The sequence below is a fragment of the Saimiri boliviensis genome, chromosome 6, assembly GCF_048565385.1.
Source record: "Saimiri boliviensis isolate mSaiBol1 chromosome 6, mSaiBol1.pri, whole genome shotgun sequence".
Lineage (NCBI taxonomy): Eukaryota > Metazoa > Chordata > Mammalia > Primates > Cebidae > Saimiri > Saimiri boliviensis.
Genome location: NC_133454.1, coordinates 84,320,255 through 84,335,998, shown reverse-complemented (window position 1 = coordinate 84,335,998; position 15,744 = coordinate 84,320,255). Strand labels below are relative to the sequence as shown.

Sequence of the window (15,744 nt, the reverse complement as noted above, 5' to 3'; positions counted from 1 at the left end):
CACATCTGACTCTACTAGATATAAACTCCCTAGGGATAGAACCGTATCTTATTTATCTTTGTATTTCCCCCACAGTACCTGGCACACTGCAATGCTCAAAAAAGGGGGTTAATAATTGAGAGGGTAATTAAGACAGTATAATATAAGTACATTAATCTGATAGGAATGAATTAGAGGTATAGATAAAATAATATGCAAAAGGAATGCCTTCTACTGTAAGTGAATTTGGAAATAGCTATTAATTATATGTGTGTATGTATATATAAAAACATAGATATTTATGTTATTATGTATCTACAAATTTAAATTTTATCTTCTTGGTGAATTCAGTGTTTTACAATGACATAATGATCATCTTTTTCTCTAGCATTTTCCCAGTTTTTCTGATATTAATATTTTCCAGTTTTATTATAGTGTCTTGTGTCCTTTTTCCATTCTTTTATTTTCAATCTTAATAAATTCTTATGTTTGCAAAGAGTTTATAGTCAGATTTTTTAAAAATTCAAGTGGACAATCTTTACCTTCTTTTAACTTGAGCTTTTGTTTCTATATTTATTGTGATTAGTAGCAGTATTTAGATTTATTTCTATTATCTTTTTACATGCTTTAAGTAGTGGTCCTGTTTGCTAGTTTCCTTTATTGGCCTCCTTTTCCTCTTATATTAATTATTTGTTCTCCTTTTTTCCCTCAATTCTTTGGTCACCTCTGTTTGGAAGCAATACACTCAGTATCTATTCTCTCAGTAGTTGCACTAGCTGTGTGTGTGTGTGTGTGTGTGTGTGTGTGTGTGTGTGTGTGTGTTTTGTGTGTATGTGTGTGTGTAAACAGCTAGTGTGTGTGTACTTTAGTTCCAGCCTGTTCTCTTACAAGGCATTGTTAGTAATGTCTATATCAGTGATTGTTTAGTTTTATTTATATTTATCATTAGTATACCTTCTTGGTCTCATTCATTTCTTCTGTCTGAGTATGTACTTTCAGTGGTTAAAAACTACCTCAATTTTTGCTTGTTTGAAATGGTTTTAGCTCACACTTTTCCTAAGGAGACAGTTTTGCAGGGCACTGATTTCTAGTTTGACAGTTATTTTCTCTCAGCACCTGTCAGATGATATTCCACTGCTTTATGGATTCCACTGTGGTAACTGATAAGTCACCTTTAAGTATAACTGCCATTCATTCTTTGGAAGTTAATTAATCTTTTCTTATTTCTTTTAGTAGTTATCTTTTTCTTCAAGGTTCTGCAATTTTGCAGTAATGTATGCGTTTATTTTAATTTATTCTGCTTGAGATTCAGTGAGCTTTCTGGACAAAAACTTGACATTTTTCATCAGTTCTATAAAATGCTATTTTACAGTCATTATCTTTTCAAATACTTCTTCATTTTATTATCCCTTTTGGAACTTCAATAAAGTCCAAGTTATACTTTACTTCTTATTCTCCAATTCTTTTGACCTATATGATTATTTGTTCTGTTTTGGGGCTTGGGGGTGTTTTTTTGACACAGAGTATCACTCTGTCACTCAGGCAGCAGTCCAGTGGTACAATCAGAGCTCATTGCAGTCTTGACCTCCCAGCTCAGGTGATGCTCCCACATTAGCCTCCCAAGTAACTGCGACTACAGGCCATGCCCAGATAACGTTTTGTTTCTTGTAGAGACAGGGTTTTGCCATGTTGGCCAGGTTGATCTTGAACTTCTGGATTAAAGCCATCCACCCACCTCAGCCTCCCAAAGTGCTGGGATTACAGGCATGAACCACCACACTTGGCCAGTGACAGTTTTTTTAGTCACCTGTCTCCCAATCATTTTTTCAGGTTTCTATTTTGTTTCTGTGAGCATATTAAATGTGTTTTTATATTTTATGTAATCTAAAGCTTTTGTGGATGTGTTTTTGCTGTGTACTTTTTCTTAGGTTCTTATTCATAGTGCCTTGTTTCCTTGCCTGATTTCTGGATTTTTGAGTAGACACTGCTCAATTTCTTTGGAATTTTATCTGTAGGAATTATTTGAGGCCTTGGAGAACATGAATTTGCTTCTAACCATTGCCTTGGAGCATTACCAATTTGAGACCAATTTAAATTTTTTACCTGAGGTTTCTCAGTCTACATATGCAGCACTAATTTGGATCAAAAATTAAGTGAAGAACTTAAAAATTCCACAAAAAAACTATTGGAACAGACAAATTCAGCAAAGCTGCAGTATATAAAAATCAACAGATAAAAATCAGTTGCACGCAGTTATACACTATGAATAATTCAAAAAGGAAATTAAGAAAACAGTTCCACTTACAACAGCATTGAAAACAATAAAATGCTTAGGAATAAACTTAACCATGGAGGTGAAAGACTCATACACTGAAAACTATGAAATGTTGCTGAAAGAAATTAATATAAAATAAATCAAAAGGTGTCCATTTTCATGGATTAGAAAAGCTAATATTGTTAAGATGCTAGTGCTATTCAAAGCAATCTACAGATTCAAGGCAATCCCTATCAAAATCCCAAAGATGATTATACTAAGTTAAACAAGCAATTCACAAAAAAAATACTGTATGATTCCACTTATATGTGGTATCTAAAGTCATCAAATTCATTAAAACGTAAAGTTGAATGGTGATTACCAGGGAACAGGGGAAGGGGAATTGTTATTTACATAGAGTGTCAGTTCTGCAAGATGAAAAAGATAGGGAGTTTTTTTTGAGACGGAGTTTCGCTCTTGTTACCCAGGCTGGAGTGCAATGGCGCGATCTTGGCTCACCACAACCTCCGCCTCCTGGGTTCAGGCAATTCTCCTGCCTCAGCCTCCTGAGTAGCTGGGATTACAGGCACACGCCACCATGCCCAGCTAATTTTTTTTATTTTTAGTAGAGATGGGGTTTCACCATGTTGACCAGGATGGTCTCGATCTCTCAACCTCGTGATCCACCCGCCTCAGCCTCCCAAAGTGCTGGGATTACAGGCTTGAGCCACCGCGCCCGGCCGACAGGGAGATTTTTTCACAACAATGTGAATGTACTTAACACTACTGAACCATACACTTAAAAATGAATAGCAGAGTAAATTTTGTTTTTTATAATAATAAAAATAAAAATAAACCCCAATGATGTTTTTTGCAGAAACAGAAAAATCCATCCTAAAATTTATGTGGAATCTCAAGGGACATGCAAACAGCCAAAACAATCTTGAAAAAAAGCAAAGTTTGAAGTCTCACACTTTCTGATTTCGAAACTTCCTAAAAGATATAATAATCAAAACAGTGTGGTACTGACATAAACACAGACATATAGACCAATGACATAGAACAGAGAGCCTGGAAATAAATCCTCACATGTACTGTCAAATAATTTTCAAGAAGGAAGCCAACATTTTGTTGACAGATTATTAAAAGAACAGTTTTTTCAACACATGGTCTTAGAAAAACTGAATATCCACAGGCAAAAGAATAAAGTTGGACCACTACCTTACACTGTATATGAAAATTAACTCAAAATGGATCAAAGACGTAAACAATAGAACTAAAACTTTTATAAAACTCTTCAAAGAAAACACAGAGAAAAAGTTTCATTGCACTGAATTTGCAATGATTTCTTTCATACAACACCCAAATCACAGGCAACAAAAGAAAAAAATAGATAAAGTTCATCAAAATAGAAAACTTTTGCACATCAAATGGATACTATCAATAAAATGAAAGTCAACCCAAAGAATGGGAGAAAGTTTTTGTAAATCATCTGATAAGGAATTAATATTCAGAAATATATCAATAACCCCTAAAATAAGAAGAATAAACAACCATAAACAAGCAATTCAATTAAAACATGGGCAAGAGACTTGAATAGAAATCTCTCCAAAGAAGATATACGAATGGCCAAAAGGCACATAAAAAGATGCTCAATATCACTAATCATTTGAGAAATGCAAATCAAAATCACAATGAAATACCATTATGAGATACCATTTTTATACCCATCAGGATGGCTACTGTATTGTCCATTCTCATGCTGTTAGAAGGGCATACCCAAGGCTGGGTAATTTATAAAGAAAAGAGGTTTAATTGATTCACAGTTCCACATAGCTAGGGGGACCTCAGGAAACTTGCAATCATGACAGAAGGGGAAACAAACACGTCCCTTTTCACATGGTGGCAGGAAACAGAAGTGCCAAGCAAACAGGGGAAAGCTCCTTATAAAACCATCAGATCTCGTATGAACTCACTCAGTATCATGAAAACAGCATGAGGGTGACCACCCCATGATTCAATTACCTCCTAACAGGTCCCTCCCACAATACATGGGGATTATGGGTACTAAAAATACATGATGAGATTTGGGTGGGGGCACAGCCAAACCATATCAGCTACTATCACAAAAATAAGTAAATAAATAAATAGTGTTGGCAAGGATCTAGAGAAACAGAATCTTTGTGCATTGCTGGTAGAAATGTAAACTGTTGCAGCTGCTTGTAGAGAACAGTATAATGGCTCCTGAAGATATTAAAAATAGAATTACCATATTTTTCAACAAATCTACTTCTAGGCATATACCCAAAAGAAGTAAAAGCAGAGACTCAAACTCCCATATTCATAACAGCATATCAATCACAATAGCCAAAATGTAGCAACCCAAATATCCATCAGCAGATAAATGGATAAACAAAATGAGGTATAAACATATAATAGAATATTATTCAGTCATAAAAAAGAATATTCTGTCACATATTAAAATGTGGATAAACCTTGAAGACACTATGCTAAGTAAAGTAAGTGACTGACTCGTAAAAGGGCAAATATTGTATGATTCCATTTATATGTGGTGCCTAGAGTAGTCAAATTCATAAAGACAGAAAGTATAATGTTGGTTTCTAGGGGATTGGGAGAAGGAAAGCAGTTACTGTTTAATAGGAATGGAGTTTCATGTTGGGAAGATGAAAAAAAGTTTTAGAAATGGATTATGGTGATGTTTGTACAATGCAAATGTACTTAGTGCACGGAACTGTATATTTAAAATGGTTAAGATGGTAAATTATATGTTATGTATATTTTACCCCAACAAAAAATATGTGAGAACCCTCTTGTCTTGTGTTTATACATTCTCAGGTGAAATTTATTTCAGCTCTTAATCCCTTTCTCTGCCAAGGTCAATTAAAATAGACATCCCATCTCCATGGCCATATTTATTTTTCATTCACCATAACATTGGGGGTATTAGCACTTTAGGGGTCTCAGCTTTATGCAGAGGTTTCCTACTAGATTCCTCACTTTGAACAAACCATAGGCTTTATCTTTTGACACCAGCCACGCAAAGCAGACACAAATGTTCAAGGTCTCTAAGGATACTCAGAAACTCAGGTGAAAGCTGACTTTAGTGTCTGCTTACTTCTCAGGATCCCCACTTTCACTTCCTTTTTGGGAATCTGAGGTTTTTTTTTTTTTAACTTTTGTGCCAATTTGGTAATTCCTTTCAAAAGACATTTTTAATTAACCTGTGGTTCAGTTTTTCCAACTGGGAGAGTTCTTAAAGGCTTGTTATGTTAAAAAAATAGCATTTAACGTACTATATATTTCCATGTACTAGGTAAGTTATTTGGGGTTAATTCACCTTCTTCCCACCTTAGTTTCTAGCTGCAAAATAGAGTCCAAATAATTACTTCAGAGGGTTGTTGAGACTAGCATTCAGTAATTATGAAATCTTACAAGAATCCTTCTTTTCTGATCCTAGATTACATTTCTTTATTGCCTGTATTACTTTCACCACTGATACTGGCATTTCTGGTAGAGAATCTAAGCATCTTATTCAGTTCACAAACACCAAAACAAATTATAGTCTATGGTGGGAAACTGACAAAAATCCACCAGCAAAGTGAGATTCTTGATAACCTCCCCAGTTACTGATAAGTCAAGATAAAAAGAATATAAAAGATATAACAAGGCCATTCAATAACCTTTATCTACCAGATAGCTAACAAACATTGTACCTAATAATAAAAGAATGTATATATATTTTCTTCTAGAACACTTATGAAAATGAATGATATGTTGGGGTACATTCTTTACCCACTAAAAAATTAAATCAGAAATCAATAACAATAAAATAATAGAAAACCTATACATGATCAGAAATCATTTTTAAAACAATTCAGCAGTCAAAAGAGAAATCAAAACAAAAATTAAATAATGCTTAGAATGTTGAACAATAACAATACCACACATCAAAACTTCTGCAATTAAACCAAAGCAATATTTAGAAGGATATGTATAGTCTTAAATGCATACACTGGAAAAAGAATCAAAATTAATAGGCTTAGCATCCCACTTACAAAGTTAGAAAAAGAACAAGAAAACAAACTCAAAGAAAGCAAAAAAAAAAAAAAAAAAAAAAAAAGGAAAGAATAAAGGTAAGAGCTGAAATAACAGAAAATAAGCACCAATCCATTTTTTGAAAAGATTAAGAAACAGCATACTATGGAGCAACTGATTAACAGAAAAGATACAAACAATATGAGGAATGAAAAAGAGGAAATAAATGTAAATGCGGAGACTGAAAGACTTAAATCAATAATGAAAAGAAAATAAATTTTTTGTGACATTAAATTCCCAGAAAAGCCAACTTAAAATTTCAGTGAAAACTTGTTCACAACTTTAACGCAATTTCAATCAGATTCCCAACAGAAATGTTTGTGAAACTTGACAACTTTATTATAAAATACATATTGAGAACAAAGATCCAAAGTCACCCAATATGCTGTTGAAGAGGAATAAGATTAGGGACTTACTGGAAATTAACTCTTATTAGAAAGCTATTAAAATTAAGACAGTGTGGAATTAACACAGGATGCATAAACCAGCAAATCAAATATAATAGAGCCCAGATACAGTCATACATATATTGAAATTTGATATAGGACAGAGTAAGCACTGATGAATGGAGAAAAAACAAACTTTTAAACACATTGTATTGGCACGACTGGATAGCCATACGGATAAAAAATGAGATTGAATCTCCACATTGCATCATACCTATAAATCAAGTCTAGGTGGATGAAAACCATGTCAAACCTTAAACTTTTAAAAAGACAATATAGGAGAGTTTTTTTTATTATTCCATGTTATATTCACAAATCATAATATAACTTTGTTTCCCATAAATATACACAATTATACACTGTTAACTTATGATTTTAAAAGAAAGAAAAGATAACCTAAATGAAAAAAAATGTTTAAGACAACATAGGAATCTATCTTACAACTTCCAGTGGTGAAGAGTTTTGTACATAAATAAGACATGCAGTCTTATCATTAGAAGAAAAGACTGATAAGTGTGACAATATTAAAATTAAGAACTTCTACCAAAAGCACCATAAAAACTAGAAAATTATTTGCAATCCAAATAATTAATAAAAGATTCGTGTCCACATATATAAAGAGCACATGAGACAGCACACATTATAAGAAAACAAACTACCCATTTTAAAAAGACATGAGCAAGTAATCCCTGAATAAGAAACACAGGTCATTTTAAAAACTCAATCTTATTAGAAATTAGAAAAATGTAAATTCAAATCACAAAGAAATAAATTTCATATCCAGTAGACTAGCAAAACTTTAGTCAGTAAATAGGAAGCATTGGTTGGTAAGAATGTGGATCCAAGGCCATTCTTACTCACTGCTAGCAAAAACATAAATGCATCAATTTATATTCAGCATCCATTTTGAAAAACAATTCAACTTTACATAGATTTAGTTTTCTGTTGCTACTTGTATGGGTTGAATTGTATCACCCAAAAAAAATATGTTGACTACTAATCCTCAGTACCTCAGAATGTAACCTTATTAGGAAATAAGGTCTCTACAGGGCTAATCAGGGTGGACCCTAATCCAGTATGACCTGAATCCTTAGAAAATTAGAAAATCTGGAAACGAAGACAGACAGGTACAGGGAAAGACTATGTGAACATACAGGGAGAATGCCATTTGAAGATGAAGAAAGAGATGAGGGAGATGCATCTACAAGCCAACGACTGTCAGTAAACCACCAGAAGCTAGGAGAAAGACATGGAACAGATTCTCCCTCACATCCTTCAAAAGGAACCAACCCTGGAGGCACCTTGACCTTGGACTTTAAGCCTCCAGAACTGTGAGACAATTCATTTCTGCTGTTCAAGCCACCTGGTTTGTGGTACTTTGTCATGGCAGCCCTAGCAAACTAATACACTCCTGTAACAAATTATCGCAAATTCAAAGGCATAAAATAACACAAATGTATCTTATAGGTGTGCAGGTCAGAAGTCGATAATAGGTCTCACTAAGCTAAACCAAAGTGCTGGTGGGGCTTCAATACTTTCTGGGAGCTCTCGGGGGGGAAAAAAATCTACTTCCCTACCTTTTCAGCTTCTTAGAGGCTGCCTGCTTTCCTTGGCTTAGGGTCCCCCTCTTCCATCACCAAAACTAGCAAATATGGGTTGAGTCCATCTCACATTGCATTACTCCAACCCTGCTACCACTGTCAAATCTCTGATCTCTTCCGCCTCTCTCTTCTACCTTTGAAGGACCCTCATGATTATACTGCACCCATTCAGATAACCCTAGATAATCTCTTCATCTCAAAATCCTTAATCTCATCTCCAAAGTCCGTTTTGCCATGTAAGGTAACATATTAGCAAATGTGGCCATCTTTGGCCAAGGTGGCAGATCACTAGATCACAGGAGTTCGAGACCTGCCTGAACAACAGGGTGAAACCCCTTCTCTACAAAAAAAAAAAAAAAAAAAAAAATTAGCTGGGCATGGTTGCAGGCACTGTAGTTCCAGCTACTCAGGAGGTTGAGGTGGTAGGATCACTTGAGCCAGTGAGGCAGAGGTTGTAATGAGGCAAGATCACACATCACTGCTCCCCAGCCTGGGCAACAGAGTGAGACCCTGGGCAACAGAGTGAGACCCTGTCCTTTGCTGAATGCAAGTTGTATGAAATGTAAAGAAGAGGTAACCAAACAAGGTACCATGGCAGATGGAGGAGGAGAAATCCATAAAGTTATCTGCTAGGTAAATCAATGACAGAAGGAAAGTTCTTGGTTGTAAAAGAAGAAAAAAAAATAACAGTGAGAGATAAACTCTTCTGCCCCAAGTTCTAAGAACAGGCTTTTAACAACCACAAGCACAGATTAGATTGTAAATAACAAGGTGAACAATGACTCAATATTATAAATTGTCAGGAACCACACACAGTCACAACACACTTCTTCCAAAGTTTTGTTTAGCTTAACAGTTTTTCAGTTTCTTTTGTTTAAATTGAATGCCTTTAAGCAAAACAGGCAATAGTCAATGCACTTACATTCTTCCTACTCTCCTTTTGACCCTCCCCTCTGTCTTCAACATATAAAATAAATATGTTATGTAGGTACATGAGTTTGAGACCAGCTGCATCCCTACAAATTACTTTGAAATAACTGTATCAGAAGTTTGTTATCAAGGTCATCATGAACTATGCGATTTTCAAGAGTCCCTGTTAACTGACTCTCTCTCCCACTTCTCACCTACTTCCTTTAACTGCCTTTTTTTACATAATTGGAGATACTTGGCAAAATTAAGTACAGCCTTGAGAAGCTATTATGGGAAGTATATATGCTCCCTGTGGAAAGTAAAAGTGGACTAGGAGTAAAGACCTAGGTTCTAGTCCCTGTTTTCCAAATATCTCACAGAATAACCCCGAGCCAGTATTTTTATCTCTCTGGGGTTCGATTTATTTCCTTTGTATAATATACAATGAGAAGATTTCAATTAGATAAATTCTGAACCTGTCCTGTATTTTGTATATCTACACAACCAGTTATACTGAAACAGCCTTTTTCAGCAAGTATGAATTCTTGCTTTGGATGGGGTACAGAAGGCAGAAGAGTGTGCTAGGGAAATAAGCTGACTTGGTAATTGAAAGTGAAAAGGGAAAGGATGAGAGAAGGGCCTGCCACTGAGGAGGACAGAGTCTGAGGACAAAGAAAAACAAACTTTATGGTTTTACTTATGGTTACCTTCCACTAAGTATATAAAAACAAATTATGGAGATGTGACTATCTAATGCATTATAATAAAAATACCCATCAGCTCTGCTTCACATGGTTTGTCAACTTTTCTTTTAAATATGGCCCACTCTTCTATAATGGAGTTCTTTTCTCAGCTTACATATAAATTTGAGTATCGGTGTACTGTACCAAAGTCTTAATCTTATTTGTTCCTTAAAGGAGATTTTAACAAGTGGGAATGGTAAAATCAAAAGTGAAAAATCCACAACAATGTTGATAACAAGAAGCAGCCCTCAAATTGCTAAACCAAGGATGTATGTGAACAGAGTGTGTCCCATAAGTAATAAAATGTTTTTTTAAAATGGCAAAGAGCATTAGATTACGAAGAACTTTGCAAGCAAGAGTCAAGGACCTGAACAGCATCCTATGGACAATGAAAAGCCATAAGAGATTTTTAAAACAGAGCAAGTGACTCTATCATATCTGTTTTTGAAAGATAACACTCATGGCAGAGTACATACTATATTTACAAAGCAAAGTATAAAAGTATCATGTAGGCTGGTATTTTACCATAAAATAGTAACATGAAATTGGAATAAAACACTCACTCATTGAAGCCATGAAATAAATTTCACAAATACTACAGTATTCTTAAAGAAATTAACAGGGGGTTATGCCTTGCAAATTCCTTAGGTGAGTAAATAATCACACTTTTTTAAAAAACTCTCTTTTTTTACGTCCTCACACTACATATGTATACCTTTTTCAAATAAAATTAACACTTTAAATAATATTTATGGGCATTAGGGCCACAGAATTTTTAAATATTTACCTAACCATTTAGAAAGCACTTAGCATTAAAGGTATAGAAAAATATCTCACACACTAACTTATGCCTTTCAAAACCTTATATTTACCTAGTCACACACAAAGTGATCTCATTGAAAAGCTGAAAATTGCACTGTAGAATATGCAATTAAAATGGCATAGAAATATAGTTCCTTCAATTCCTCTCAAAGTTTCTATGCAGACAACTAATTTTTTTAAATTCCTATTCGTTTCAGCTGCTTCTTGGCAGACAGATTACAAACTCAGTGCTTCTTTCCATTAACCCACCAAAGCGGAACACCTTTAGCAGTAGCTAGATTTGGGCTTCAATGCTTTGCTAAAAAATGCTTTAGCAAATGCTTTGCCGAAAAAAAAATTAAATAATAATTTTAAAACCTTAGTTAAGAACTGAACTGACACATATATAGCATTTAAATCAAATATTATAAATCTAATTATTAACTCAAATGTTTTACAAACAGGTGCCATTATTTTTCAACACAGTAATACAACATCCCAAAAGTTAAAAATTACTTTAAATCTATTCTTTTACAATTAAAAACAATTCTATTCACAGAATTTAAGTGGTTTTCGAAGAGGTTAATAAAAACGTTTAGCTTCTCAAGGAAATGAAAGTGTAATAATTTTGTTAACATCCTAAAAATGAACCCCCATATACTTTTTTTAAAGTTCTATCCAAAATATACTGGATACTTGCCATCTTTTTCAATTATCATACCTTGGAAAATATAGGTTAGCAAGGTCAACAGTCAACGTATAAGTACAACTTCAAGAATTACTGGTTTGTGACATCTTAATTATATTTTTATTTCTACCTTACCAAAAGTATAAACTAAAAGAATTTAATTTTAAAATTAGAAGGTATTATATAATTTAATTTTAGAATTAGAAGGTCTGACAGAATTCATCTACTAGGATCCCTGGATTTGACAGGATACTAAGATTCAGAAAGATTCACTGACTTTTCCAAAATTAAAAAGTTAAGCCAAGACTCCACAGTCCTATGAATCCAGGACTTTTCCCCCTATGTCAGGTACTATCTAAAATCTTTTCAACTTCCCTCACTTTCTGAAAGAAGAAAGTGTTTCTACAATTGTCATACACAACACTTTGAAAATTAGAAAATCTGATCTTTTACTCCCATAAAAGTACTGATTGCCTCTTAATATCTTTAACATAATATATATGCAAACAAAAAGCACAAATCCACTGTTAAGCTTCGGGAAGAAGCATTAAAAAAAATTCTTGTTATTACAGTATCTGCTAAGTTAAAAATACCCTGTCTAGCAATGTCAAAATATAATTATTTTGTAGATACTGAAGATATAAACCCTGGACTATTCACATGTATTTTAAGTGTGCAAAAATGTTCCTACTAAAAGTAGAATGTGAGTAAGTGTTTTCTGCACTAAGAAAATATACCCTTTTTAGAAGCACAAATTTTATTTTCCTCTAATATAAATAGTAATTGAAGCTACCTGGTATAGAACACTGCACCTAAAGGTTGGAAAAGTTTGCCATGATGGAAAAAGCACCTCACTAGGATTAAGAAGACTAGAAATTTTCCACTACAAGAGGACAGACAGAATTAACCACAACAACAAATTACAATTAAAATATGTTAAACTGTAATTGTTAAGTTCAGGAAAATTGTCCACAAAAGTGACGAAACTGCTAAAACAATTTTACAGTGTTAAAAAATGCAATTTGTTCACATTTGACCAAAAGCCAAATGTTAATTCCATTCTGTGAAAATAGATGATATACTTGTTCCATAATAAATCCTCTCAAAAAAATTTTTTTCCGGCACATGTTTTCCTAAAGTACTGTCTATTATCACTGGTAGTATACTGAGGGAAAAAAAAAAAGACATAACAAAACTTTTTCAAGTGGTTGGCCACAGAAGTGGCCTCTGAAGCCAATTCAAGAAGCAAAGTATTGTGTCATTGGAACACTACAGATCAGTGTTCAACATGTCATAAAATCAATATAGTAGCTTGGAGACTATTTCCAAAAGAAGATAAACAAGAAGTGAAGTAACAGAACAGAAAAAAAGAGAGACGAATGCATCAAATGCATTAAGGACAAGAAACTTTTGTCTCCAACATATTGGCTCCCAGTGTAAAACATATCACTAATGCAAAAATTCTGAAAAACTGTGGTGTACGCACTTAAACTCCTACTTAAAACCACTATACTTACCAGTTAGTTGTGCAGAGAACACAGAATGGAAAATTGAAAAATCTAATCAAATCCCAGAACAACCACTTACTAGACATGTGAAGTTGGGTTACTTTTATATGCCTAGATTTCTCATCTCTAAATAGAGGTTAATGGCACCAACCAAACACCGTTCTTATGAGTATTTGAGAAAACATATGTAAAATGTTTTGCACTTCATAAATGCTCAATAACAGTAGCTATACGTATTGAGTTTCTTGGTGATGTAGATGTAAACTCATTTGCTGATGAGGACTTCAATCCCTTTTAAAAAACAAAGCTGTGTAAACCTATGGGAGAAAAAATAGAAATGCTTTTGGCTTCTTTCCAGGAATTACTAAGTTTAAAGTTTAAATTGTTAAAACATTCTCCTAATTATGCAACGAATACAAAGAACCTTGAATTAGTCTGTAAAACACTATATTCACCTACACTGCTGTCTTTTAATCTAAATTACTAAGTCTTATTTCTAAAGCTCATTACTGTTCTTGTAACGACAAAACCTCAGATTTTTCCTCTCAGTTATCAATAATAACGAAACCACACTTATTAAAACTCACAGATATATCTCCTCATTCTAAAGGCTGTATGTTATCTTTGGGCAGGCATTATCATAAGAGCAAACAGATAAATGTCACCAAAAAGATAGACATCCGAGTATGCCAAAAGCGGGAGTAGTCAACCTATTCAACCACAAATGATCCACCTCATTCTTCTGCGAACTCATCTACTGCATAAACAGTCCTTAAAAAGTGCAATGTGATTAGCAGCTATTTCATTTCTATTCAATGACAAAAGGTACTTGCTTCTGCATTTTTAAAAGGCTTCCTGCATTTTAAGAACCCTTTCCTGAATAAAACAGCATTTCCTCCCCCTACCCCCAACCTTTTTCCATTCTGAAAGTTAACATGCTTTCAAATCAGCGAATTCAACTCGGAAACTGCAGCGGTCAATCCGAACCCGCCGGCGTACCAGACCTCGCTTTCCGGCTAACATACCTGTTCTCTCGAAATGCAAGGCAGCGAAGGTCTCCTGAATATTTTGCAACTGCCATAGTGACTGGCTGCAGCTTCTCCTAGAGACACACAGCTGGACCTCCTCCGGGGTCGGATCACAGGCACTTTTTCTTCGGCGTCACCGGACAACCGAGGATGAAGAGGCGCTTCCCTGATTTGAAAGAAGTGATCCAACCCCAGGGCCAGCAGGCAGCCAGCAGCCCCCACCAGGCCGGAGAGCAGCGGCCTGAGGGCGGAGGGCAGCGACCCGAGGCTGGTGAAGGAGACCCACCAGACGAAGCTGGCCAGCAGCAGCACCAGGATGCCGTGCCGGAGCCGCAGCGGGTGCGCGAGCGTCAGCAGCAGCCCCACGCAGCTCAGCACCAGCAGCAACCTGCCCGCCGCCGCCTCTGGGGGCGTGTGCGGGACCGAGGACGCCGCGTCGCCTTCCCCCCAAGGCCAGGACCACCACGGCCACACCACGAAGTCCCCCACGTAACAGCAGGCGGGCAGCGCCAGCAGCCACCAGCAGCCGCCGCGCCGGCCCGGGCCGGGGCCCCGCTTGGTCCGGGTCAGGAAGCAGGTGAGGAAAAAGAAGGCACAGGCGATGCTGAAGAGGGGGCTGAGGCTGTGCGAGCACACGCTCAGCAGCGTCCGCAGCCGGGCGGCCCCGGCAGCCCAGCCGTCGGGTTCCGCGCCCAGCAGCAGCGCGAGGACAAAGGCGGCCAGGGCGCCCAGCAAGAGGCGCGCCCGGCAGAAGCGGGAGCCGCGCCGCGGCTGCTGGGGGGAGGCCGGCGGCGGCCGCAGCTCCACGTTGCAGAAGCGGCAGAGGTGGAAGAAGAAGCCGCGCGGAGGGTCCTGCCGCAGGGGGCTCACGCAGCTCTTCACGTAGCCGTTCCTCAGACTCTCGGGGGGCGAGCCAGCCCCATCCGGCGGCTGCGGGGGCCGCATGGCTTTGGCGTCTCTCTCGTCCCTCCTCATGGCCGGGGCCGGGGGTGGTCACGGGGTTCAGCGCGCCCGGTTCGTACCGTAGCGGCCGCTCGCGCGCCCAGACCCCAGCCCCGGCGTTCCGGGCGCCCCCGGCGTTCCGGGCGCCGCCGGCTCACAACGCGTCAGGGCTGCGCCCGCCGCCGCGACCCGGAATCCCCGCCGCGCGGACTCGAGAGCAGCGGATTCCGGGACATGCTGGCTGAGGAGAGAGACGGAAGGGGCTTCTCTCCGGGACCCGCTGGGCTGCCGCGTCCTCTTCCCTCGGGCACCTCTCCGGACTGGAGGCTCGGCGTCGCCTCCCAGCTCCGCGGGCTGCAGCAGTTACCTCACTGCCCCAGTCTGGTCCGTTGGGCGCGCAAGCGGCGGGCGGGCGCTCCTCCCCCGTGTCTGTCGCGGCCGGGCGCGCGCCCAGGGCGCGCTCGCGCCTTGTCCCGCCGCCACCGGCGCCGCGGCCGCCCAGCAGGGACTTGAGCCCGGGACCCTGCCGACCCTGTGTGCCCAGGCGATGGAGAGCGCGGCAGCAGCAGTCCGAACACAGGCCGGGACTGAGAGCAAAGGACGAGGTCTTCCTGGAACGGGAGGGGCGAGCCCGCCATCCTGGGACCCCAGGCGTGCAGGTTCCCTTTGAGGGTAAGTCGGACACCCAGCCAGACTCCCAAAGGTCACTCCTGGGGTCTTCTGGAAAGG

General features: G+C 38.1%; 1 protein-coding gene across 2 annotated transcripts in view; it reads right to left on the bottom strand.

Annotated features, from left to right (window-relative positions):
* The window catches only part of PDE3B (phosphodiesterase 3B), a 237,028-nt gene extending 221,607 nt beyond the window's left edge, over positions 1–15,421 (bottom strand). Inside the window, exon 1 of one of the 2 annotated variants that reach the window (XM_074401124.1) lies at positions 14,071–15,421. In XM_074401124.1, the coding sequence (XP_074257225.1) occupies positions 14,071–15,048 (978 nt within the window). In that variant the 5' untranslated portion in view covers positions 15,049–15,421. The remainder of the gene's footprint in view (positions 1–14,070) is intronic. The other variant, XM_039471383.2, reaches the window with a different exon arrangement.
* Positions 15,422–15,744: the final 323 nt, after the last annotated feature.